General features: G+C 65.6%; 5 protein-coding genes across 9 annotated transcripts in view; 1 reads left to right on the top strand and 4 right to left on the bottom strand.

Annotated features, from left to right (window-relative positions):
• Positions 1–129: 129 nt before the first annotated feature.
• On the bottom strand, positions 130–1,617 carry RRP8 (ribosomal RNA processing 8). The gene is made up of 5 exons (XM_058855937.1): positions 1,543–1,617; positions 1,302–1,467; positions 802–1,225; positions 503–632; positions 130–240 (listed from the first exon to the last, which is right to left on the bottom strand). Exons 1-5 carry the CDS (start codon positions 1,615–1,617, stop codon positions 130–132), a joined length of 906 nt encoding a protein of 301 aa, XP_058711920.1.
• ILK (integrin linked kinase) lies at positions 1,551–7,835 on the top strand. Of its 3 annotated transcripts, none has more exons than XM_058853245.1 (13): positions 1,551–1,970; positions 3,412–3,505; positions 4,500–4,665; positions 4,992–5,087; positions 5,179–5,275; positions 5,365–5,448; positions 5,539–5,624; positions 5,871–5,980; positions 6,227–6,354; positions 6,456–6,577; positions 6,662–6,761; positions 6,838–6,968; positions 7,206–7,835. In XM_058853245.1, exons 1-13 carry the CDS (start codon positions 1,616–1,618, stop codon positions 7,353–7,355), a joined length of 1,719 nt encoding a protein of 572 aa, XP_058709228.1. In that variant the 5' UTR covers positions 1,551–1,615; the 3' UTR covers positions 7,356–7,835. The 3 variants fall into 3 exon arrangements, with proteins under 3 accessions (XP_058709228.1, XP_058709234.1, XP_058709237.1); XM_058853251.1 differs by having other exon boundaries at positions 1,884–2,019; XM_058853254.1 differs by having other exon boundaries at positions 1,950–2,088.
• A 488-nt stretch (positions 7,836–8,323) lies between these two features.
• TAF10 (TATA-box binding protein associated factor 10) lies at positions 8,324–10,013 on the bottom strand. Its single transcript, XM_058853258.1, has 5 exons — positions 9,756–10,013; positions 9,395–9,546; positions 9,178–9,242; positions 8,959–9,073; positions 8,324–8,486 (listed from the first exon to the last, which is right to left on the bottom strand). The coding sequence occupies exons 1-5, from the start codon at positions 9,934–9,936 to the stop codon at positions 8,397–8,399; spliced, it is 603 nt and encodes a 200-aa protein (XP_058709241.1). The 5' UTR covers positions 9,937–10,013; the 3' UTR covers positions 8,324–8,396.
• A 119-nt stretch (positions 10,014–10,132) lies between these two features.
• On the bottom strand, positions 10,133–15,870 carry TPP1 (tripeptidyl peptidase 1). Its single transcript, XM_058853234.1, has 13 exons — positions 15,803–15,870; positions 15,251–15,340; positions 15,036–15,175; positions 14,812–14,962; positions 14,476–14,597; positions 13,956–14,140; positions 13,569–13,767; positions 12,243–12,431; positions 12,041–12,113; positions 11,670–11,790; positions 11,423–11,581; positions 11,215–11,352; positions 10,133–10,572 (listed from the first exon to the last, which is right to left on the bottom strand). The coding sequence occupies exons 1-13, from the start codon at positions 15,811–15,813 to the stop codon at positions 10,432–10,434; spliced, it is 1,719 nt and encodes a 572-aa protein (XP_058709217.1). The 5' UTR covers positions 15,814–15,870; the 3' UTR covers positions 10,133–10,431.
• A 3,110-nt stretch (positions 15,871–18,980) lies between these two features.
• The window catches only part of DCHS1 (dachsous cadherin-related 1), a 43,804-nt gene continuing 38,702 nt past the window's right edge, over positions 18,981–24,082 (bottom strand). For all 3 annotated transcript variants that reach the window (XM_058853185.1, XM_058853178.1, XM_058853170.1), the window contains exon 21: positions 18,981–23,954. In XM_058853185.1, the coding sequence (XP_058709168.1) occupies positions 21,340–23,954 (2,615 nt within the window). In that variant the 3' untranslated portion in view covers positions 18,981–21,339. The remainder of the gene's footprint in view (positions 23,955–24,082) is intronic.

Below are 24,082 nucleotides of genomic sequence, written 5' to 3'. Positions count from 1 at the left end.
AAGCGACTGGCCACCTCAGCCACCATCAGGGTCCCCCTGCGGTCACTTGAGCTCTGAGCAGGGTGCCCAGGCACCCCCAGGACGCTGCTCAGCATCCCTGCTTCTCCCCCAATCCCCCACAACCTCTGCCTACCCGAGCTTGAGCACACGGTTGGCCTCTCCCAAGATCTCCTGCAGGTTGGTGCCCATCAGCGCCAGGCAGAACACGGCCACGTCCACCGACTCAGCCGCCAGTGGCACCTGCTCACCCCGGGACACCCCCGGAGAAGGACGATGATGACTTGGCCTGGCAGCCCCTCTGCATATCCCCAGGAGCAGGAGAAGGAGGATGGCGATGTTGATGGGGCTGGGCAGTGCACCCCCAGGCTTTCCCAGGCTCGTGGGTTCAGCCGTGCCCCAGGCACACACCCAGCTTTTGAACAGACACACTGGGCTCACAGTCCCCACATCCCTGCAGCCTGCCCAGCAGCACCCACTCCCCGCCCGGGGGTGCCCCCGGTACCTTGGCCATGTCACAGACGGTGACCCGCGGGCTCAGCGGCACCAGATCGAAGCAGTGCACCTTGTTCCTGACACTGGCAGCCAGCGTGCAGTCCCCGCAGCCGAAATCCGCCACCACTAGCGACGCTGGCCTGGGGCAGGCACAGCGCGGTCAGAGCGGCCCGGCCCGGTGCCTTGCCCCTTCCCCACTCACCGGTCCCCCGCGGTCCCCCGGTCATCCACCGGCCCCACCGCTCACCCCCCACTGCTCATGGCCCCCTCGGTCCATCCCCCGGCTCTCCGCTCCCCGGTCCCGCTCACCGGCGGCGCAGGTAGCGCACGATGCGCTGCACGGGGCGCTCGGGCCAGCGCCGCACCTGCCGCTCGAAGCCCCGGTGGTACAGGTGGAAAGCGGCGGGGTCGGCGCGGAAGAGCCGCGCCGCGTCCTGGCTGCTCCCGGTGTAGAGCTGCTGGTTCAGATAGCGGAACCGGGCGCCGAGCAGCCGCTCCTCCATTCGGGCGCGGAGCGCGGCCGAGCGGCCCGAGCGGGGCTCCGGAGCAGCGTCCGCGGAGCCCGGCGGCTCCGGGGGGCCCGGCGGCTCCGGGGGGCCCGGCCCTGAGCCCCGCTCCGCATCCGGTCCCGCCGGTGGCTCCTGCTGCCGCTGCCGCTTCTGCCGGTTCCGCCGCTGCCTACGGCTCAGCCCCGCCGGCTTCTCGGGCTGCTCCGCCGGCTCAGCCGGGCCGTCTGAGGGCATCGAGAGGGGAGTCAGGGCGCGGAGGCGGCTCCTCCTGCCTCAGTGACCCTGGAGCCGCCCCGGTACCTGTGTCCGGCCGCTTCCCCACCTCCCGGGGCTCGTCGGGCCGGGCCGGGAGCTGCCCCGCCGCGGCCCGCAGTCCGCCGGCCTTCTTCCGCTTCCGGGGCCGCTTCCGCGCCGCCTCGCCGTCCCGGCCGGCCCCGGGCAGCCGCCTCTTTCCCCTCGTGGGGCCCTGTGGAGAGTGCGGGCCGGTAACTTCGGCACGCCCGGCCCGGCCCGGCCCGGCGCCCCCCCATCACCCGCTTACCGGTCGGCCCGGGCCCGCCGGGGCGCCGCGGGCCGGCGGCTCCGCTGCATCGTTCCGACCCTGCTCGGCGAACATGGAGCGGGAGCCCTCGGTCGGTACCGGGACCCACGTGCTCCCGCCCGGGAAGCGCCGCGGGAACAGCCCCTCCTCGCGGCCCGGAGGACCGGCCGGGGACCTCGGCTGCACGGGCGGTGCCGCGGACGCCCCGCTCCGCCCCCGGACGGATAGCCGCGCCCCCGGTCAATGTGGCACGCCCCACAACCGTGCCTCCGCTCCGCGGGACCGCGTTCCCGGCCCGCCCCGCCCCGCCCCGCCCGCCGCCGTGTGGCGGAGCCGCGGCCGCTGCGGGTTCCGGCCGGCAGGGGGCGCCGTGTCGGGGCGGAGCCGCCGCAGCCGCCGCCCTGCGGAGCCGCCGGGACACGCAGCCGGTAACGGCGGGACGGCACCGGCACCGAGCGGGGACGGGCTGGGGAGGCCGTGAGTGCGGCTGCAGGCGACCCGAAGCGGGGGCGGGGCCGGAGGGAGAGCTGCCAGAGCCGGAGCTGGGTGGGGGAGCTGCAGGGGAGGGGTGGGGGGCACAAAGGAGGGATTGGGAGTAGCGGGGGGTTGGGGATACGCGGGGCGCGGATGGGGCCGCAGTGCGGAGCGGGGCCCTGGCAGCTGGTTCGGGGTAGCACGGGGGGACTGCCTCACATCCCCTCCCCTGCCCCGGGCGCTGAGCAGGGCCGAGGTGGGCATTTGGCCAGCCTGGCAGGGCTGGGGCTGGTCGGTCCTGGCAGCCCCGCGGGACTGGGTAGGGGCGGGGGGTAATAGGAGGGCACAGTCCAGGGCCGAGCAGGGGACAGGGTGGGACCAGGATGGGGTGCCACCACTGCGGTGTGAGGTCCCACAGGGCCGGGACTGGTGTGACATGTACTGGGGACCCCTTTTCATGAGCTGCCCCCAAATGGGTGGGAGATAAATCTCATCTGGGAGTGTGGATGTTCTGGTGCCGGGAAAGGGCCAATGTTGCCATGGATGTGCTGGGGCCATTCTGGGGCCTATGAGACCTTGCCAGAATCCAGGGTTCTGCATCCCACCCCTCTGGAGCTGCCCGAGGCAAGGGGTGCAGGCAGGGTCCTGGGGGGCAGCTGTAGGTGCTGGCAACTGGTGGGGTCTCACCGTGTCTGGGTGGGGCATCAGGTCCAGGGGGATCCTCCAGCAGCAGGTTTGGGATCAGATGGGTGCATGTCAGGCATGTATTCAATCTGACTCTGTCCCCGCACTGTAAGACTTCAGGTCCCTGCTCACATCACAAACCTCCAGGCAGTGGGTCCCACGCTCACAGCCAGGGGCTCAGAGGGACATGGGGAGCAGGAGGAAGCTCTATGCTTGGCTCTGAGCTGGGGTGTCCGTGGATCCAAAGCATGAGGCTTTGGGGTCCTGGTTTCTGAGCATGGTGCCATGCCAGGCCCAGCCAAGTGGGTCAGGAGGGTCATGGGGCTGCAGGATCCCATGCCAGAGATGCTGAGCTACCCCAGCCCCATTCCCCCACCAAATCTGTGGGATCCCATTTGAGGGTGCTGAGCTCCCCAGCCTCACTGTACCCCGGAGCTGTGGGCACTGGGGCCGGCTGTGCCTGGCGATAAGCCCGGGGGTGCCAGCCTGGCTTCCTGCGGGTGGCCACGGCCCCGCTGGATCCTTCCCTTGGGCTGCCGGTGCAGCTCCAGCCCGGACCTCAGCCTGCCTGCGGCTTCCTGGAGAGCTGCAGGGATGGGGCGGGAGGGGACAAGGAGGGGGCCAGGAGGTTCCCCTGTTGCTGTTTCAGGGACCTCCCAGCCGAGGGGGGGTCAGGGGTCCCCATGTCCTTACCCACGTCCCCTCCCGCAGCCGCCATGGACGACATCTTCACACAATGCCGGGAGGGCAACGCGGTGGCCGTGCGGCTGTGGCTGGACAACACCGAGAACGACCTCAACCAGGGGTGAGTGGGGCTGGGCTGGGCGGGGCGGGGGGGCCTGTGCTGGGGGCTGGTTTCCACTGGTTTCCATGGAAAGGCAGGGGGCAGACGGCAGGACACAGCTCCTCCCCACTGGAGGAAGTTACCGCATCGCTGAGGCACGAGGCCGAACATCCTCTGGCCGCTTCCTCGAAGCCACAGCCAGGGCTCAGCTGGGCTGGGGGTACCTCCCCTGGCCCCACGGTGGCAGCTGTGTCCACTGACCTTATCCTCGTGTCCCCACCCCCTCTCTGGGGAGCACCGTGGCAGATGTGTGGGCACACGGCTGGAACCACGGGCTGGGAATTGTGGGGGCCATGCTGTGCCCAGGTGTCTGCTCCCCACATCCCGTTCCAGGGGTCTTGCAGGACTGTGGGGTCCGACATGTGCTCACAGCCATTCAGGAGCAGTGTTGGGGGCTTGGAGGATCTGCCTGCAGTGTGTGCAGCTGGCACAGCATGACCCCATACCATGACCCCAGCCATGGACATGGCATTGCAGACATGCTCCAGACAAACGGCCTCCCTTGGTCGTGCCTCCCTGCCCCTCCTGGGGGTCCCAGGCACATGGAGCTCTCCCAGACCCACACAAGGTGCCCAAGGGACTGTTCTGTGCCGGGTAGCCCCTGCCTGCAGAGCCATGGTGGGGGCAAATGGAGCCCTGCTGTGCCAGGGGGCCGGAGGGGAGCTGGGACTGGGGGGAGCCTGGGCTGCAGCAGCCCCTCTGCCGGTTCCTGATCTCCATTTAAGGCCTGGCTGCCACCTCCTCCCTTACTTGGTCATGGAGTGGGGGGATGGGGACAGGATCCGGCTGTGATTCAGCCTTGGAGGAGACAGGATTTGGCCTGGGCTGGTGGGGCCCTGGTGGGGGCGGGTGGCAGTGGGATGGATATTCAACCTGGTCCCTTTGCCCCTGTGGCTGGAGTTTTGAGAATGATGCCTGGGACAGAGCTGAGCAGAGCCCTCCTGCCATCCTGCAGGGATGACCATGGGTTCAGCCCCCTGCACTGGGCCTGCCGTGAGGGCCGTTCAAATGTGGTGGACATGCTCATCATGCGCGGGGCTCGCATCAATGTCATGAACCGGGGCGATGACACCCCACTGCACCTGGCTGCCAGCCACGGGCACCGTGACATCGTACAGAAGGTACCTGTCCCCTGTGCCAGCACCTGGCCTTCCCCACCCCTGTGTAGCCTTCCACACTACCCTCGTGGGACTTGCTCCCCTCATCACCTGTCAGGAACACCTGGCATGCCCCCAGTGCCTCTGAGCTCCCTGCTCCTCACAAGCTCCCTCCAAATCCCTCTGAGCCCCACATCGGTTCAGCCCCCTCCCTACAGCTCCCAATGTGCTGCCCCTGCATCTCCCAGGACAAGGCACAAGGAGGATGGGGGCTGTCCTGGGCTCACGGGGATCTTGCCTGGGCTTAAAGGGACAGTCCTGGGCTCACAGGGACTGTCCCCTGTCCCCAGCTGATGCAGTTCAAAGCAGACATCAACGCAGTGAATGAGCATGGGAACACACCACTGCACTATGCCTGCTTCTGGGGACATGAGCAGGTGGCTGAGGTGAGTGGGAGCATGGGCAGGAGGGAAGGTGGGGTGGGAGGGGGACTGAGGGGAGATCAAAAATCACAGTCCTTGCTGTCTGCTTCCACAGGACCTGGTGGGCAGCGGGGCCCTGGTCAGCATTGCTAACAAATACGGTGAGACCCCCACAGACAAGGCCAAGATGCCACTGCGGGAGGTCCTGAAAGGTACGAGGGTCCCTCAGGACCCCATAACTGACACAGCCTCTGGCCAGTCACAGCAGGCTCTGGGTGCCACCATCCTCCTCTCTCTGCAGAGCGTGCTGAGAAGCTGGGCCAGAGCCTCACCAAGATCCCCTACAAGGACACGTTCTGGAAGGGCACGACCCGCACCCGGCCCAGTAAGGACTGAGGGTCCCTTAGGGGGTGCCATGGATCCCCCTGCCCTGGGGATCCAGTAGCCATGGGTATTCATTCCCCTTCTACTGCAGGGAATGGGACCCTGAACAAACTCGCCGGGATTGACTTCAAACAGCTGAGCCTGAGCCACAAACTGAACGAGAACCAGTCTGGAGAGGTGGGTGCCCCTTGACCCCAGGTGGGTGCTGTGGCTGTGCAGAGTGCCGTGTCCTGGCCCTGCTGGGCACTGCTGTTCTGGAGTCCCATGGCCTGGTGCAGGGGGGGAGCTCCTACCCAGCTCAAGGGGCTCCTTTCTCATTGTGGGCCCTTGGTCCCATGGGCTCCAGAGCCCCACATGGGGGCCTGGCTGTGCTGGGGACTCTGCACCCCTTTCACGGTGCCTGTGTCCCTGCTGCTCCTCCAGCTGTGGAAGGGGCGCTGGCAGGGCAATGACATCGTAATCAAAATGCTGAAAATCCGGGACTGGACGACGCGAAAGAGCCGAGACTTCAACGAGGAGTACCCAAAACTGCGGTGAGTGCTGCGCCTGCCTGGAGTCACCCTGGCACGTGCCTGGGATCCCCACCACTATTTGACTGGGGCCACCCCAGTACCTTCTCATGGCAACAGCAGCTCTGAGTATGGGGCAGGCAAGAACCTCCCAGCTCTGTGGGGCCAGGGTGGTGGCCAAGGGCTGGGAGGCCCTGGGGAATGGCAAAGGGCAGACGAAGGGGTACAGGCAGCCCCTCCCTGTTTTTAGGGCTGTCATTTCTCTTGCAGGATCTTTTCCCACCCCAACGTGCTGCCGGTGCTGGGTGCCTGCCAGGCCCCTCCAGCTCCCCACCCCATTGTCATCAGCCACTGGATGCCCTACGGTTCCCTGTACAACGTCCTGCACGAGGGGACCAGTGAGTGCTGGGGCGTGGTGTGTCTGGGGGAGGCAGGGGCTTCTCCAGCACATCCCTGGCTGGGCTTAGGGTGGGTTGATCCCCTGTCACCCCCTTCCCAGATTTTGTGGTGGACCAGATGCAGGCGGTGAAGTTTGCCTTCGATATTGCACGGGGCATGGCCTTCCTGCACACGCTGGAGCCCCTCATCCCGCGCCACCACCTCAACAGCCGCAGCGTTATGGTGAGTGGGGACGCAGCCCCTCTCACAAGGCAAGGGGGGGCTCTCAGGGCAGGGCGGTTCCTGCTGACTGCCTGCTCTCCCCAGATCGACGAGGACATGACTGCACGAATCAGCATGGCCGATGTCAAGTTCTCCTTCCAGTGCCCAGGGCGGATGTATGCCCCGGCCTGGGTGGCTCCTGAAGGTGAGTGCCCAGCTCCCAGACCCCCCAGACTGGCCCCCTCACCCCCAGCCCCACTCAGCCCCCAGCCATCCCCCAGCCCTGCAGAAGAAACCAGAGGAGATCAACCGGCGCTCAGCTGACATGTGGAGCTTCGCGGTGCTGCTGTGGGAGCTGGTGACACGCGAGGTGCCCTTCGCTGACCTGTCCAACATGGAGATTGGTATGAAGGTGAGGGCGTGGAGGGGCAAAGGAACTGATTTGGGTCAGAGTTTAGGGAGAAGTTCTGGCCTTTGAGGGTGGTGAGGCCCCTGGCAGAGGTTGCCCAGAGGACTTTGGCTGCTCCATCCCTGGAAGTGTTTAAGGCCAGGTTGGAGAGGGTGTGGAAGCACCGGGGCAGGTAGAAGGCGTCCCTGCCTGTGGGGGCAGGGTCCCAATCCTAACTCTAGCTCCTCTTCCTGCTTGCAGGTAGCACTGGAGGGGCTACGTCCCACCATCCCCCCTGGCATCTCCCCCCACATCTGCAAACTGATGAAGATCTGCATGAACGAGGACCCAGCCAAGCGCCCCAAGTTCGACATGATCGTGCCCATCCTGGAGAAGATGCAGGAGAAGTAGAGGGGAGGTGCCTCCCCACTCCAGTGCTGCCTTACGCCCCCCGCCACCCCCAAGTGCCTTTAGCCCTAGAGCCGGGGGGAGCAGAGGACACCCCTCACCCTGAGCCAGCCATGGACACACGGTACAGATGGCACTGCCTGCGCTGGAGCTCTGCAGGCTCTGGACCCCCACCCAGGGCAGCCCCTCGCCAGGGTAGCCCTAACCCAGCCTCTGGGCAGCCCCCAGTCCAGTGCAGCCCCCCTACCCAGGGCTTGGCGTGTGGCCTGGCCCTTCTGCTGGGGGATGGGGCTGTGGGGACCCCTGTCCCCCTTGCTGGGCAAAGCCCAACACAGGACTCAGCTCCCCAAGGCTGGGGGGGAAGGGGAAGGCCAGGAGAGGCCACCTGTGGTGCCCAGCACTGCCCCTGCTTCGCGCTTCACTGGCCACTTCCTTCTGTCCCCAGAATGGCCGCTGGCAACCAAATAAACATTTGGTATAGAAGCAGCTGCTGGGGTACAGGGTGGGCGAGTGGGGGGAGTTGGCTGGGGGTGGAGGGCTGGAGTGACTGGGGGGCTGGGATTCGCAGGGGATGTCTAGGACTGAGGGTGAATTGATATGGGGCTCCCTTGCAGCCCACAGAGCCCTGGGCACAAGGCACCACCCGCAGCAACCCTCTGATGCCCAGGGCAGGCAGATGGGCACGGGGCCCCCTCAGGAGGTGCCCGGTGCAGGAGGGGTGGACTCAGGGTCTCATCCCCGGCTCCTTTTGTAGCACTGCCTGTGCAGCCCCCAGGGTATTCCCTGTGGGAGACAGGAGGCAGTTTAGGGAAGGAGAAGGAGGAAGAGTGCTGGGTAGTTCCTGTCCCCCTAACCCCACTCTGCTCCAGCACTGTTGGGAGCACTGAGCTGCCTGTGACTGGCAGAGGAGGGGGAGCAGATGGAGGACCAGGGCCAGCATTTGTGGACACAGGCACAGGAATAACACTGCCTTCCCACAAAACCCTACAAGGTGTTTAATGGCACCGGAACGGCCTCTACAAACTACCCAACCTCCCCTGTGCTCTACGTGAAGTAATGCGGCTTCTTCACATTGATGCCATACTCCGCCAGCGCTGGTGTCAGGTCCTCCATGGTCAGCGTGTACTTCTTGTCCTGGGGGACACAGGGCAGGTGGTAACAGCAGGGACCATGGGGTGGGACACCCCAAGGTGCAAGGGCAGGTGTGTCCTGGTCCCAGAGGAGCTGCTGGGCAACATTAGGGCATTCCCAGCTCCCCACATTCTGTTGCTCTGTGCCCTCAAACATCCCCAGACACCTAATACCAAATCCCATTGGCTTTGCAGAGCCCCTGAACTCCTGATACGCTAGGAGGGGGTCCCCAAGATCCCCCACTCCAGCTCCTCCTCAAGCCCAGAGCTGCATCCACTGCTGGGATGGGGGGCACCAAAGTGTGTCCACAAACTCGGTGCCCCCCTCATGTCCCCGCCAGCACCTACCCACCTGCAGGGCCCCACCATAAGCCCGGCAGGTTTTGGGATTTCTGCACCCCATGTTCCTGCATTCCGTGGCTGCAGGCTCAGCCCCATCCCCAAAGGAGGCTCCCCGGTTCCCGCGGTGCTGTCACCTTGCTCTTGCTGCGGGAGCTGCCCGAGGCCGTGCCCTTCATTTTGCAGTGCTGTAGCGCATCGTTGGCGATGTCTGAGATGAACTTCTGTGCCGCCAGCGAGATCAGGCGGATTCTGCAGGACAGGGACCGTGTCAGCGAGGGGACAGAGCTCCATGGGCCCCTCTGCCGGACCCCCACGGGGTTCCTGCTACTCCCGCCCATCCTGTGGCCACTCACATGCGGGGGTCCGAGGCCTCAAAGCCTGCCCGGTTCAGGTAATACCCTGTGACGGCATCCGGGATCTGGGAAGGGAAGAGGTGGAACAGCTCCACGGCCTCGTGGGAGCGTTTCCATATCCCGTATCCCGGCGCACAGGAGCCGCCCCGGATCCCAGTACCGTGGGACCTGCCCCTGTCCCGTCCCGTCCCGCAGGAGCCGCCCTGTGTGTCGGTACCGTGGGCGTGTAGTCCTCCAGCTGCATGAGGAAGTCCACGAGCGGCGTGGTGGACACCACGGGCTTCACGTCTCCGTTGGCCGCGGGCGGCACGTACACGCCGTTGGACATGGCCCCGTCCGGGGGGGCGGCCACGGCCGCGGACACCGGCACTGCGGGACAGCACGATCAGCGCTCGGAACCGCCCGCGCCCCGCGGGCAACGGCAACGGGGGACACTGGCAACGGGGGACAGCACGCTCGGCAGGACCCCGGGACATCCGCAGCTTCCGGCCGCCGCCCCCCGGTCCGAGCGGCTCAGGGCGTCCCGCGGGGCTCCCGTGCGCGGGGCCCATCCCCCGCCGTCCCCCATCTCGACTCACCGGGCCCCCTCCCGCCGGCCGCACAGCCCTCGGTGGCCCGCGCCGCGCCGCCCCCCGCAGCTGGCGCCACTCCGGGCCCGGCGCTGCCCACGGCGGCCGGGCTGGGCTTGCTGCCCTCGGCGGGGCCTGGCGGCGCCGCCGGGGCCGCGGCCGCGGGGTCGGGATCGGCGCTGCCGCTCATGGTCCCCGGCGCCAGTCTCCGCTCCGCGCCTGCGCGCGCCAAGCCACGCTATTGGCCCCGCGGCCCCTCCGCCCCGCCCCTCCCTCCGGCCCATTGGCCCTGCCGGGCCCCGCCCCGCCCCCACTGGTCTCGCCCTCCGGCGCTCATCGCCCCGCGCGCCCCCTGGCGGATGCGCGCGCACAAACAGAGCCGGTGGGCGGGGCTTCGGGTGTTTATTGGCCCCGCCCCCGCCTCCAGCCCCGCGGCCTTCCGGTGTCCGACCCCGGTGTCCGGCCCCGGTGTCCAACCCCGGTGTCCAACCCCGGTGTCCAACCCCGGTGTCCAACCCCGGTGAGCGGCCCCGGTGTCCAACCCCGGTGTCCGGCCCCGGTGAGCGGCCCCGGTGTCCAACCCCGGTGTCCGGCCCCGGTGTCCAACCCCGGTGAGCGACCCCGGTGTCCGGCCCCGATGAGCGGCCCCGGTGAGCAGCCCCGGTGTCCGGCCCCGGTGTCCCGGTCAGCGCGGCCCTAGCGCCCGCAGCAGGCGTGGGAAGTTGGGCGTGCCCCAGCCGGTGACCGGATCCCAGGCGGGGGTGGCGCAGAAGCCCTGGCCCTGCACGGTGCCGTCCAGGCAGGACAGGTGGCAGCCCTGGATCACCTGCAGGGATCAGCCTGGATCAGCCTCAGCACGGCGGACCGGGGCCCCCCCCGGGCCCCCCAAGTCCCGGGACAGGGACCCCGGGGCACAGGGACCACTTGGTACAGGGATACCATGGGCACAGGGACCCTGCCCACAGCCCCCTGGAACCAGGGACAGCCACCCCTGGCATCCCTGAGACAGGAACCCCGGGACACGGGAGCCCCCAGACATCTGACACGGAGACCCCCACAACGCCCCTGTGGCACAGGCCACCCCTGGCCAGGATCCCCTCAGGACACTGCCAATGTGGGACATCACGCTCAGCTGGACCTGGGACCTCCGCAGTCACTGGACACTGCTGCCCTAGCCACGCAAAGGGACCTGCCCCACAAAGCTCACAGGAGTCCATGGGGACCCCCCAGGACACCCCTCCCATGGGAAGGGCATAGGGACTCTCTCATGCCCCCCAGCAGGACACTGCTGGCCCTGCCCCAGGGAGCAGGAGCCCCAGGACAGCCCCCTCAGCCCATGGAGTATGCATGGCCTTCCCAGCCCCATGGACAAGCCCACCCCAGGCCTCAGACCAACACTTCAGAACACCCCAAGTCCCCTCAGCTCCCAGTACAGCCCCATCCAGCCTCCATCCCCTGCCCCACTCACATCATAGAATGCATCACCAAGCCCTTGCTTCTGCAGCTGATAGAGAGCAGGGTTGAGAAAGCCCAGGGGTGCCAGCCCCCGTTGCAGGCGTCGGTCATTGATCAGTGCCACCATGCCTGCCACCACCGGTGTGGATGCCTGCATGGACAGAACCCCTCAGCCCAGGGCCCCCACCATCCCGGAGGGCAGCGGGGGATGAGCTCCTTACCGAGGTCCCTGACACCCAGGGCAGTGGGATGCGGTTTGTCACCACCCAGTAGTTGTCAGAGAGCGCAGCCAGGTCAGGGTACGCACGGCCGCTGCTGTTGTAGTAGGAGCTGGGTGGCAGCTTTGAGGCTGAGCGCAGGAATTGCCCGACAGCAGCGGCCTGGGGATGGCACAGCCCGCGGTCATCCCAAAATCCGCAGTCATCCCCTAACCTGAACTCCCAGCCTGGCAGCGCAGGTGTCCCTCACCTGGTACTCAGGCATGGGGAAGATGTTGCTGAAGCCGCCCCCACTGATGTAATCCGTCACCTCCTCTGTCACCAGGAAGGGGTTCTTGAAGGACGTGCCACCCACAGTAGTGACATAGGGGCTGGGGAAACAGGGGGACACTGCGGCTGGGCACACAGCTGCCTGGGCCTCAGCAGCTACCAACAGCCCCTTCTGCCACCATATAACCTTGCCCCACGAACCGAACAAACCCCCAAGAGCTGCACAGACTGCAGCTCTGGGGTCTGGAAGCGTGGTGGTGAGGACCCTCAGGTGACCCCAGCAGGGACAGGGCTGGCAGTGCCCTGCAGGTCTGTGTTGACCCCTCACACCCAGATCCCGCCCTCACCCACCTGGAGGCCGGGAAGCTGGGCCGGAACGTGTGGTTCCCACTGTGCACCCGCCGACACCCAGCACCGTCATCACCTGCCAGCACAGACAGATGACAGGTGACCACTGCACCCCAACAGATGGCATGTGACCATGGCATCCCAGCCACCCCTCCCACAGCCCCGCTTGGTGCTCAGGCTCCGCCTTGCCAGGCCTTGGCCATACCCGAGGCAAACAGGATGGTGAGGCCGCGGGCCGCCGCCTTCATGAACTCGGTGTTGACGCGCTCCATGTAGGCAAGGGACAGGCTGTCCTCGTCGTCCCCATAGCTCACTGAGTGCACCCAGGGCAGTGCTGACATGTTGCTGAGCAGCAGCAGCCAGGCCAGAAAGGGCTCCTGGCTCTCGTGGCGCCCTGCAAGGACATTGGGGAAGGGACACGAGGGATAGCTCCTCCAACACCAGGGACAGGGGACAGCGCGAGGAGTCCTGTCCCATCAGACCCAGCACCTTCCTATGCAGTACAGCCCCAGGGGCTCCTTCCTGTGAGCCACAGAGTCACAGCACATCCGGCCTGGAGCTCCATGAGCTCATCTCAGGGCTCCTTACATTGCACCAAGCTTCAGCTCAGCCCACGGGGTTGGCAAGAGGGTCATCCTTACCCCAGGACAGGGAGCTACACTCACACCCCTCTCCAAGACTCTGCTCCAGGGCTGCAGCCATGTGGGCACCTGTGGACCCAGTGGGGCCTCAGCTCCTCCTCTGGCAACAGGTCCCAGCAGAGCGGTGCGTGTGCCACCTCCACACATTCCATCTGCGCCTGCCCAGGTCCCTCCCTGCCCTCCAGCCCTCTCCACTGGGAGGGGAGCAGAGCCCCAGCCACCCCCACTCACTCTTGGTCGCCCATGTCACTTCCCACACCAGTAACTGTGTGGGGGCGAAGGGAAGGGCAGTGCTGGGCTGCTGTCACTGTCACCATCAGGGACAGGGCCACTGTCCCTGTGGCACTCACCTGCTCAGCCAGTTCCCAATCTGGGACACGGACACTGCCCCTAGCACTGTGTTCGTGTTTGTGCAGGCTGTTTAGCAATTTGTTTTCCCAAATTCCCTCACTCTCCCTCATCTGCTCCACTGGGAGACTCGTGGGTGGGAGCTCAGCTCCAGCAAGGCTGGAAAACCCTGTGGGAGGAGAGCTGTGCCCTCCTTCATGGGAGCTGAGCAGGACAGCTGCTCCACATGGTGCCAGCAATGAAATCCCTGCTTCAGGATACTCTGGACATTGAAGGTTCACACGGTTCAAAGCCACAACACAAACCAGGAGCGATGTCCCTAGGAGCCGGGAATTCGATGCCAGCTCTGATTTGGGGAGCACACAGAGTGCACTCCCACAGCACTTAGGAAAGCACCTGGGGCTGTACTACAGCCAGTTGTCTGCACAGTCCTGCAAGCTCTCCCCTCACTCCTCCAAGCAATCCCCTCCCCTCACACCTCCAAGTGTTCCCTTCGCTGCTCCAGGCACTCCCCCCTCCCCCCTGGGGCTCTTCCCCAGTACCTGCATTGCTGAAGACCCAGGTGGAGATGTTGGCACCTGTGCTCATGATGTACTCCACGTCCAGGCTGGCCTCCAGCCCGGCTTTGCCATGGCCCTGGTGCCCCACCACCCGGTCCACCTGCGTGCGGTGGGCAAAGCCACTGCCAAAGAGCTGCATGAACTCAGCCAGGTCAGCTTGGTGGAAGTACTGCTCAAGAAACTGTGGAACACAGAGGGACATGTTGTCTTCTCTTGAAAAAACAACCTAACAGTTGATGCTGACCTAGAAAACTGTCCAGCACAGGTACACCAGGTACTCCCAGCACAAGGGACACCCAGCTGTTCCAAGATCCCCCGAACAGCACCAATCCCTAGGACTGCCACAGCACACAGGCCTCCAGTTGTTACCTGTGCACAGGCCTGGCTGTTGTTGGGCAGGAGTCCCACGTCCCCCCCTGTCATGTTGTATCTCTGGCGCAAGATGGCCGGTGTCACACCCAGGTGGAACGACGCTCTTGCCAACCGTGGGTCCTTCCTGGCCCTGGCTCCGCTGACTGCCTTGTGCTCCTTGGGGAACCGGTGCATCCCACCCACTGCAGCAGAGCCCAGTGGGATGGGAGAAGCCATCAGGGCGCAGAGCCCCGGGAAGGCAGGACAGAGCCCTGGGGCTCTCCATCACCAGCCCCATGTCTACATGGGCAGGCCAATAGCAGGGCTTGAAAGAGCCCAGCCCTGCAGCCCCAGCCCAGAGGAAAAGCCTCCTCAGCCTTCCCACAGCTGAGCCATGGCCTCAGCTTGGCACCCCTTGCACTTTTCATGGGATTGTCACTGGATCCCATGTAACAGGGATCTGCAGGAGGGAGGTTTGTCCCCCCAGAAGCAGCTGCAGCTGAGCTCCGCAGCCTCACCTCCCCCAGGTGGGACGTACCGAAGTCCAGGTGCTCTGCGAGCTCTGCAGGGACAGTGTAGGGCAGTGGGGACCGCACCAGGCTGCGCTGGCCCTGCACGTAGCGGTGAAACTCGGCCCCGGGGAGCAGGCGCTCGGCCATACTGCAAACACAGGGACAGCCACTGTGGGATGGCACAGGACTAGCACAAAGGGACAACCATCAAAGGACAGGAGAGGGCCAGGAATGAGGGACAGTCACTATGAAGTGGGACTGGACTAGGCCACGAGAACAGCCAACACAGGATGGGACAGTAGTGAGACACAGGGACAGCCACCACAGGGTCAGCTGAGCCAGTTCCAGCTCTTAGGGCTCACCTTGCAGGCAGGTAACACTCCAGAAAGTCAAGGGTGGTGACACTCTGGCAGTCCTCTACACCATGGCCTTGCAGCCATTTCAGAACCGTCATCAGTGTGGCTGGGGAAGGCTGGACCAAGTCCCTCACCTGCTCCAGGGACAGGTACTGCCCTGGGAGGCACAGAGGGGTTAGGTCCCCTCACAGGCCCCGGGGGTCATGGGGCCTCAGGGATGTGGCTGTTACCGTATCGCGGGGACTGAGGGTCTGAGACAGCCTCCACCAGGCGGGCAAGGTGGGCAGTGCCGCGCTGCCGCAGGGCGAAGGTCAGCTGCAGCGGCTGTGCAGGATCCACACGGCCAGCATGGGCCCAGCCAGGAGGAACGCTGCAGGGCGGGCGGTGAGCGGGGCCAGCACCGGCACCCCAGCCTGGCCCGGCCCGGCCACAGCCCCGGACCTACCGGAAAGGCTGGTCCCGCTCCAGCGCCAGCCCCAGGGCGCAGCTCCAGGCGGCCGCACACAGCGCCAGCACGGCGGGGACCCACCAACACCTGCAACGGGCTCAGGGGAGCATAGGCACAGCAGTGGGGAACCGGGACTGACCGGGGACTGAGCCACGAGTCCCCGTCCCCAGGGAGCCCCGCCGGATTCCGCCGAGCCCCCGTGACCCGTCTGACAACCCCGCACCCCGGCTCTGGGCAGCCCCGCCGGAGCCCCCCGAGTCCCAGCGCCGGGGAGCCCGTCTGACGCTGTCACCGGGGAGCCCCGCCTGCCCCGCGAGCCCTCATCACCGGGGAGCCGCGCCTGGCCCTCCGCTCCCCGCTCCCCCCACCACCAGGGAGTCTCCTCGGACACCCCCGAGTCCCCGTCACCCGGGAGCCCCGTCGCACCCCCGCGGTCCCCACGGCCCCCGGGTCCGGAGAGCACCCCCGCCCCGTTACCTCCCCCCGCCGGGGAGTGCCCCCGTGTCCCTGTGCCCCCGGGGCCGGGCCGCCCCGCTCCGTGCCCATTACCCCCGCGCCATGCCGCCGTGCCGCCGGGTCACGTGTGCGAGCGCGTGACTCCGCCACGTGGGGCACCAAAACAGTGGTCACGTGAGCACCAGGCACGGAGCGCGCGGGGCGGGGCGGGACCGGGCGGGGCGGGGCCGGGCGGGGCGGGGCCGGGTAGGGCGGGGCGGGGCGGGGCCGGGCGGGACCGGGCGGGGCGGGACCGGGCGGGGCGGGGCCGGGCGGGGCGGGGCCGGGCGGGGCGGGGCCGGGCGGGGCCGGGCGGGGCGGGGCGGGGCGGGACTGGGCGGGGCGGGGCCGGGCGGGGCGGGGCGGGGCCGGGCGGGGCGGGGCCGGGCGGGGCCGGGCGGGGCGGGGCGGGGCCGGGCGGGACCGGGCGGGGCGGGGCCGGGCGGGGCGGGGCGGGACCGGGCGGGGCGGGGCCGGGTGGGGCCGGGCGGGGCGGGACCGGGCGGGGCGGGGCCGGGTGGGGCCGGGCGGGGCGGGACCGGGCGGGGCGGGGCCGGGTGGGGCCGGGTGGGGCCGGCGGCGGGCGCGGCTCCAGCGGGGAGGCTCCGCTTGCCGGCGGCCCGAAGGGGCGGCTCAGACACGGCAGCGCCTGCCCCCTGTTCCCGCCCCCCTCCCGGGCGTTTCCCGGCGCGGTGCGGAGCTGCTCCCGGCGGGATGGGTTGGGATTCGGCCGAGGGTCCGTGTCGGGCTCCGGGGGAGCCAGGACTCCGTGCGGGGCTGGTGGTCCCAGACTGCTGGGGGCGGGAGGCAGTGTCCCTTGTAAGGCTGGGGGTCCTGGTCCGGTCTCGGGCCGGGCGGGGGATTAGGGGTCCCATATAGGAGGGGCTGCTGGCAGCGGCGCAGAAGATACACAGAAGACAACCATTAATGAACATCAACTCCAGGCATCACCCCTCGCATAGGAAATCAAATACTAAGAACTGTCCAACTTGGCACCAATGAACATCGAACCAATGAATTTCTACGTGTTTTGAATATAACTTTGTATATAAAGTATGTGAAAAATCTAGTAAAATTCATATGTCATGGAATGACTTTCTCTGCACAACCCAGGACATGTGTGGATGAAACGATTTCTGTTGCACATCCTGACCAGAACAAAATCGCGGCCAGAATAAAGTAATGCCTCGATTCTCTAACACTAAAAATGTTGTTGGAGAGTTTTTTTGTTTTTCCTACAGTTTCGGTGACAAGCCCAGTCACACGGCACATTCCACGGCTCCAGCAGTTCCCAGCTGTTTTTCTACTTCTGCAGAGCAGGGTCCCGGCCAGGAAGCGACAGGCAATAGGAAAACCACCTGCCTGGCCCTGGCTACTGCATCCCCCGCACTGGAGCCATGCCAGAGGCATCTGTTCCTGCTCCCCCTGCTCCAGCCCAACCAGCTGCCCTGGCCTGGCAGCCCTGGCCTCCTCCCAGCCACAGACAGAGGGGGAAACGAGCCCCCCTGGCCATAACCAGGGGCTGGGGTGCTGTCAGGGCAGCGTGCCCCACGGCCAGTTTGGGGATGGACTCTTTAAGTGGGATGGGATTTGCATGGGACGATGTCCTGGATCTGTCTGGATGTCTGGGATTAAGGTGGCCGGACAGGGCTAATCACATTAACAAGCATCTGCTGCTGGTCTGGTGCCTGGGAGGTCGGGGAGCCTCGGTGTCTCCGGGCTGGAGCCCCGCTCACCTGGGCACGCTGGTGTGCGCTGCTCCTGCAGACGAGCTGAAGCAAGGCCCTGCTGTGGGCAGTTGCATTTTCCAGAGGCCAGGAACACCAGAGGAGGACTGTGGCACTGAGGACATCTTGCAGGTCCCAGCATGCTCACTGTGCCCCAGCAGGGAGCTGGAAGGAGTTAGGGAAAGAAGGAGCAGAGGGGACCCCAGGCCCTTTCTCCCCCTCTGCCCCAGCTGTGCTGGCTTATCCTCATGCCTGCAGTGCGAGGAGCCCTGTCAGAGCAGGGGAACGGGAGCTGCTCCCCTGGTCCTGCAGGGTTAGGCAAGCCTTGGGGGGCTGTGCAGAACAGGCTGGGGCTGTGCAGGACTGGCTATGGGCTGTTTGGAATCTGAGAGCTGAGGACAGGGAGGAAACAGGTTGGTTTGGGGAGTAACAAAAAACAGTAAAGCAGGGAAGGCAGGATGGAGGTGGCTGATCAGATGTAGGTGGCTGATGGTCACTGCGTGGGTCTGGCCACATCCAACACCTGATAGCTGCACAGCCACTCCTGGTTCTCAAACGCTGTCACTGCTTCCCAGGGTTGGTGGGGGGCCCTGTTTGGTGAGGGGGTATGTGTGGCATCAGGTCACAGCGTTTGGAGATCAGCCAAGAGCTGTGTGTGTGTGTGTGTGTGTGTGTCTGTGCTCTGTGTGTGTGTGTGTGTCTCTGTGTCTGTGTGTGTGTGCTCTGTGTGTGCTCTGTGTGTGTCTGTGTCTGTGTGTGTCTGTGTGTGTGTCTGTGTGTGTGTCTCTGTGTCTGTGTGTGTGTGTCTGTGTCTCTGTCTGTGCTCTGTGTGTGCTCTGTGTGTGTCTCTGTGTGTGTGTGTGTGTGTCTGTGCTCTGTGTGTCTCTGTGTGTGTACTCTGTGTGTCTGTGTGTGTCTCTGTGTCTGTGTGTCACCAAACATGGATAAGCAGATCCAAAGCTACTGGGCAGGCTGGTGAGATCGCTGGAGCACTGGGATCCCCCCGTGCATGTCTGTGTGCGCTGGTGGCTGTGATGAGGCCGTGGCTTGGGGAACTTGTATGTCCAGGTGTCCTGAGTGGGGATCCTGGGAATGTGAGGTCTGCTGGGCAGACGGCGTGTCCAGGTCTGCTGCAGCTCTGGGTCCCTGCACAGTCCCACCCACAGCCCTCAGCAGAGCGAGGGCAGCACGATGGGATGGGGTTGCTTGTGGCATGTGGGACCAGCTGTGTGCACATGTGGAGACATCTTCCACAGCTGTGTTGGCACGTATGCCTGGATGGAATCCTAGCCGTGCTGCTGACCAGCCCCAGGGCCATGGTCCTGCTGCAGCTTCTCATGGAAAGGACCTGGCAGGATGCAGCCATGGATGCGGGTGCCAGAGCCTGGCCAGGCCCACGTGAGCCCTCCGTGGTGCAGGTCCAGTACCCCCCCCAATCCCTGTCAGTCCCATGGGAACACGGTGCCAGCCTGGCATGAGCCCACGGCAGCAGGGATGGGGCTGTGTCTGTACAAATGTGTGGTTTATTAAGGCATTTTTTGAGACGTTGGCACTTGGGTTCAGGCTGCACCCGGTGGCCCCTGTGTGGCCATGGGCAGCACTGGTACATGCAGCTCCACGAGACACAATACAAAAAGTACAAACGAGTAAAAACAGGAATTGTAGTACAATGTGTAAAAATAAATAACTGGGGGCTCAGTGACCCCAGCCCAAAGCAGGGTGCATGTGTCTGACCCTTCCTGTGGTGTGCAGGGTGACCCATCTGCGTCCCCATCCCAGATGTGCAGTGGAGCTGGCCTGTGTGGGCAGCCCGGGCAGCACAGGGCCAGGGGGCATGTGGCACCCCAGCATGGGACTGGGGGGCACTGGGTAGCCCTAGAGTGCTCCCACAGAGCTGGGGGACACAGGGCACCCCCAGAGTGGCCCCTCGGGGCCTGGGGAGAAAAAGGTGTCCCCACAGTGCTTGTGAGCAGGACAGAGAGGGGATGGAGGTGTCCACCCCAAGAGCCTCTGCGGGCTGTCCCTGTGTCAAGGCAGAACTGTCTCCCCCTCCCAGGGCACCTCAGGCCCCTGTGGGTGCCTGGCAGAGTGGGCATGGCCCTGTGCCCCCTTGATGCCTCTGTCACTGCTGCAGATCCCTGTCCCCTGTCAGTGCCCTGTGCCCAGGCCAGCACTTGGGACCCACTGGCATGTGCCAGGACCCCTTGGCACAAGGGGGTGAGGGGCTGACTGTGACAGATGAAGTTGCAGCCACAGATGGTTCTTCATGGGAAATGGGGGGGAATGGGCAGAAGTGAAGCATTTATCTGCTGTGACAACACCTTTGGGGCTGGGGCTGGGGAAAGTGTGATGGGAAGGAGCTTTCCCCCAGCTCTGCTCAGGCATGGGGTGTCCTCCTGACCTCCAAACACACTCATGACTGGGCATTCAGGGCTGCTGTGGGGCACCCCATGCTGTTCCAGCCTTTGCTCTGCACCCATGACCACGGGGGAATCACAGCCTCTGGGAGCACCAGGACTACAGTGGCAGAAGCTGAGGCCACACTCCCAGGGCCTGCGATGCACGGCTGCTCCCTGTGAGCAGCCACGGGCTCAGGAAGAGCTCAGGTGGGGGCTAAGTGTGGTGTGAGAGTGCCTGTGTGACCGGCTGTGCACAGTGCTGGAGGAGATGGGGACCGGCCCCATGGCAGAGGCTCCATCCAGGTTAACAACATGCATAATGGGGGTGCAGAGCAGCCCCACACAGGGGGCTGGGGCCAGGGGCACGGGGCTGTGGCACCTTGACCATGTTCTGGAGGTGGCCCAGAAGGTCCTGGGGAGCAGTCATGTGACAGGGCCCCAGGGACAGCCAGACGCCCAGTGGCCCCATTGTGGTTGTAAGAGAATATGCTGGGCGATGTGGCTTTCTGGGGTACCACCTCCCACCTGTGCCCCTGCAGCTGCAGGCTGCCTGCTGGGCCTGAGGTGGCTGTGGGTCACAGCAGCCATCACCACTCTTGCTGAGGCTGGGCTGTCCCTGTCAGCTATCACACAGCTCTGCCAGCCCCACTGTGCCACCCGTGCCTGGGCACTGTCCCTGCCTGGGACCCCTGCCCAGAGAGGTATCTGGTCCCAGGAACGGGGTTCCCATGCTGAGCATGGCAGGCACTTCCCTCCCAGGACCACAGGAACCGTCCTGAAGCTCTGGGCAGGAGATTCCCTGGATATGTCACCTGCAGCAGTGGGTAGTGAAAGGGCCGGAGAGACCTCAAAGGCTCTCCTGTCCCCCACCCCAGGCACGGACAGGCAGCAAGATGTGGGCATTGCTGCCTCCTGCTGCAGCCAGCTCGGTGAGTGTCCCCTCCCAGGGGACAGGTTCATTCCCCGCATCTGTGCCCTGGGGTATCGCACTCTGCCCTGGGACATCACCCCCAGCCATGGGGCATCATCCCCCTGCCCTGGGAGCTCCTGGGGTCCCTAGGGAAGGCTCAGGGCCCCCCTGCACCTGGGCTGCTGCATGGCCCCTGGAGCTGGGTAGGGCAGGGTCTGGGCCTGCAGCCCCTGGCCCAGCACCCTCAGCTCCCAGCCACTCCCAGAGCACCAAGTACCGTGAAGCACCATCCTGCCCAGTGCCAACCTGAGCAACCGCGAGCAGCACAGGGACCATCACCCCAGGGTGCCAGCACTGGGGTCAGCAGTCCATAGGGCACCAGCCAGCACAGGGTCTGCCAGACCGTGGGGAGGGACAGGAGCCACAGACCCCAAGGGCACCCGCAGTCCCTGGGGGCCCAGGCCAGGCAGGAGCATCCATTTTAGCAGCCCTGGGCTGGGCCCTGCTCCGGCCCCATGGCTGTGGGCTGGGGCAGAGGAGTCCAGGGGCCCAGCTCTAAATCCTGAGCTCGGCCTCCTCAGGGGGCTCCAGTGAGTGCTCAGCACTGATGGTGGAGGTGGATGGCCCCTGTGAGATGCCGAAGGGCGAGACCACAGGGGAGCGGGCGGCCAGCGGGGACAGTGATGGGGAGAAGCTGGGCGACATGGCAGAGGACGAAATGGAACCCTCGTGGCTGATGGGCGAGCGGCGCAGGGAGGAGGGGTGCGGGAAGGTCCTGCCTGGTGGTGGCTTGGGGGGCACAGACTTGGCACCTGGATGGGCCACCGAGGTGATGAGGGGCGGGGGGTCAATGCGGGGCTTGGGCTCTGCCTTGGGCTTGGCTGGGAAGGGCTTGCGCAGGGAGCTCTCATCCTTGAGGCGGGCAATCTCCGTGAAGACACTGGCCAGCGGCTGGAACTGGGGACACCAGTTCAGCAGGTAATCCCAGTTGTAGCTGCCGCGGAGCTCCTCATCGCTGGCCACAATGGCGGTGAGCGAGCCCTCCACGGAGGGCTTGCCGTCCTCTGGGAAGGCGTAGTCCTGGGGCTGAGAGGAGACACTGAGGCCGCAGCGGACGCCCAGGAAGGCGCTGCCGCCCCCGTCCTCACGGTACAGCTGCAGGGATGGCCCCGGCAGCAGCAGCCCAGAGCCCTTCTTGCTCTTGAACCACTGGGCGCTCTCCAATGCAGCTGGCTCACAGGAGATGTCGGAAAGCTGGTCAGCATCCTGCTGGATGCCAGAGTCAGGGCCACGGGCAGCGATGTGCTCCTGCATGGAGGCTGTGATGCTGGCCACGCGTGGGTACTCATTGATCATCCGTATCTCATCATCCTCAGCAGCTTCAGCAGAGCCACGGCCGCTGGAATGCGAGGGGTCCAGTGAGCCGCCCCGAGTGTAGGGCCCCGCCGGCTCGGTCCCATACCCTGGCAGTGCCTGGTGGTAGATGTGCTCAGCCCCAGGCAGTGCTGGCTCCTCATGGCCCAGCTTCTGCAAGGACCCACTCTGTGCACGGGCCAGTGCCCCGTCCCCCTCTGCCTTCTTGTGGCCCTGACGCTGCCGGGAACGTACCAGTGCCAGCACGATGGCCACGGCAGCCAGCACCACCACGACACCCAGCGAGGCGGCCACAGCCACCAGCAGTAGGTTGAGGTCGGGTGCCAGGCCAAAGGAGGTGTGCGTGACGTCAATGGTGACCTGTGCCGAGGCCACACGGGAAGCAGGCAGGGGGCTGCGTGCCTGCACCTCCAGGCTCATCTCCCGTGGCTCCCTCTTGGCACGCCCAGCCCCAGCTTGGGGCTGGCTGTCCACACGCAGGTAGATGGAGCCTGTGGTCTGGTTAATGGCAAAGTATGGTGAGGGCTTTGCCAGGGTGTACAACACGACACCGTCAGCCCCCTCATCCTCGTCTGTGGCCAGCACCCGCCCAATGGTCTGCCCTTTGCGTGCACCCTCAGGCACCTCGAAGTTGAAGGAGGGGCTTAGGAAGATGGGATCATACTCGTCTTCCCCTGTCACCAGCACCCGCACAGTCACAGTGGCCGAGGCATTGCCAGCATCAGTGGCCTGAACCAGGAGCTGGAAGGCTTTGGCTCGCTCATAGTCAAAGGTGAGGCGGGAGCGCAGCTCCCCAGAGCTCCCATTGACAGCAAAGGCGTCCCGGCCGTCCCCCGTGGTGGGGTCCCCCACTGCCTGCTCCAGCACCACGTACCGCAGCTCCCCAAAGGCGCCGGTGTCGGCATCGACAGCACGCAGCGTGGTGACCAGCGTGCCGGGGGGCAAGTTCTCCCGGATGCTGGCGCTCAGCACCTCCACTGGGAAGTACGGCTTATTGTCGTTGATGTCCTTCACCTCAATGGCCACGGGGACCAGGGCAAAGTGCCCACCTGGTGTGTCCGTGGCCCGCACCACCAGTGTGTGCAGCGCCTGGGCCTCCCGATCCAGTGGCTGCACCAGGCTCAGAGCCCCTGTGCTCTCGTGAAGCTGGAACAGCCCCTGCTGGTCACCTGAGCTGATGGTGTAGTGAACGCGGCCCCGTGGCCCTGAGTCGGCATCGTGGGCTGCCACGCGCAGCAGCTCAGTGCCAGGCAGCGTGGCCTCGCTCACCGCTGCACGATACTCGGCCCGGGTGAACACGGGCGGGTTGTCATTGACGTCCTGCACACTGATGAGCACGGGCACGGTGGCACTGCGCTGCGGCAGGCCCCGGTCTGAGGCTGCCACGGTCAAGTTGTACACCGGGATGGCCTCAAAGTCCAGGGACTCCACAAGCACCAGGGCTCCCTGCGTGCGGAGCTGTCCCCCGGCCCAGGCCACCCGGCTCTCCACCTGGAAGGCGTTGCCGCTGTTCCCGCTGACGATGGTGTAGTCAAAGCCAGCGTTCTCCCGGGAGAGGTCAGCGTCACCCGCCTCCAGTGTTAGCACAGTGGTGCCTGGGCGCAGGTCCTCGGGAACGCTGGCATTGTAGCATGGCTCCTGGAAGCGGGGGCTGTGGTCGTTAACATCCAGAACCTGGAGCTGCACCGTGGCCCAGGATGAGAGGCTGGGAGAGCCATGGTCACGGGCCTCCACCACCAGATCCAGGGTGGGCTGGCTGGCATTGAACTCCACCTGCCGGGTGGTGAAGATGGTCCCTGTGGAGCATAAAGCCAGGGTCAGCATGGGAACCAGTGGGAGCTGGGAAGGGTATCAGCTGGAGGAGCATTCAATGGTCACCCCACTGTGTCTGCCTCACCAGCCACACCAGAAAGCGACCTCGTGA

This window comes from Poecile atricapillus, chromosome 1 (genome assembly GCF_030490865.1).
Source record: "Poecile atricapillus isolate bPoeAtr1 chromosome 1, bPoeAtr1.hap1, whole genome shotgun sequence".
In the NCBI taxonomy this organism is placed as follows: domain Eukaryota; kingdom Metazoa; phylum Chordata; class Aves; order Passeriformes; family Paridae; genus Poecile; species Poecile atricapillus.
The sequence above is the reverse complement of the archived record's forward strand: the minus strand, read 5'-3'. Positions and strand labels throughout refer to the sequence as shown.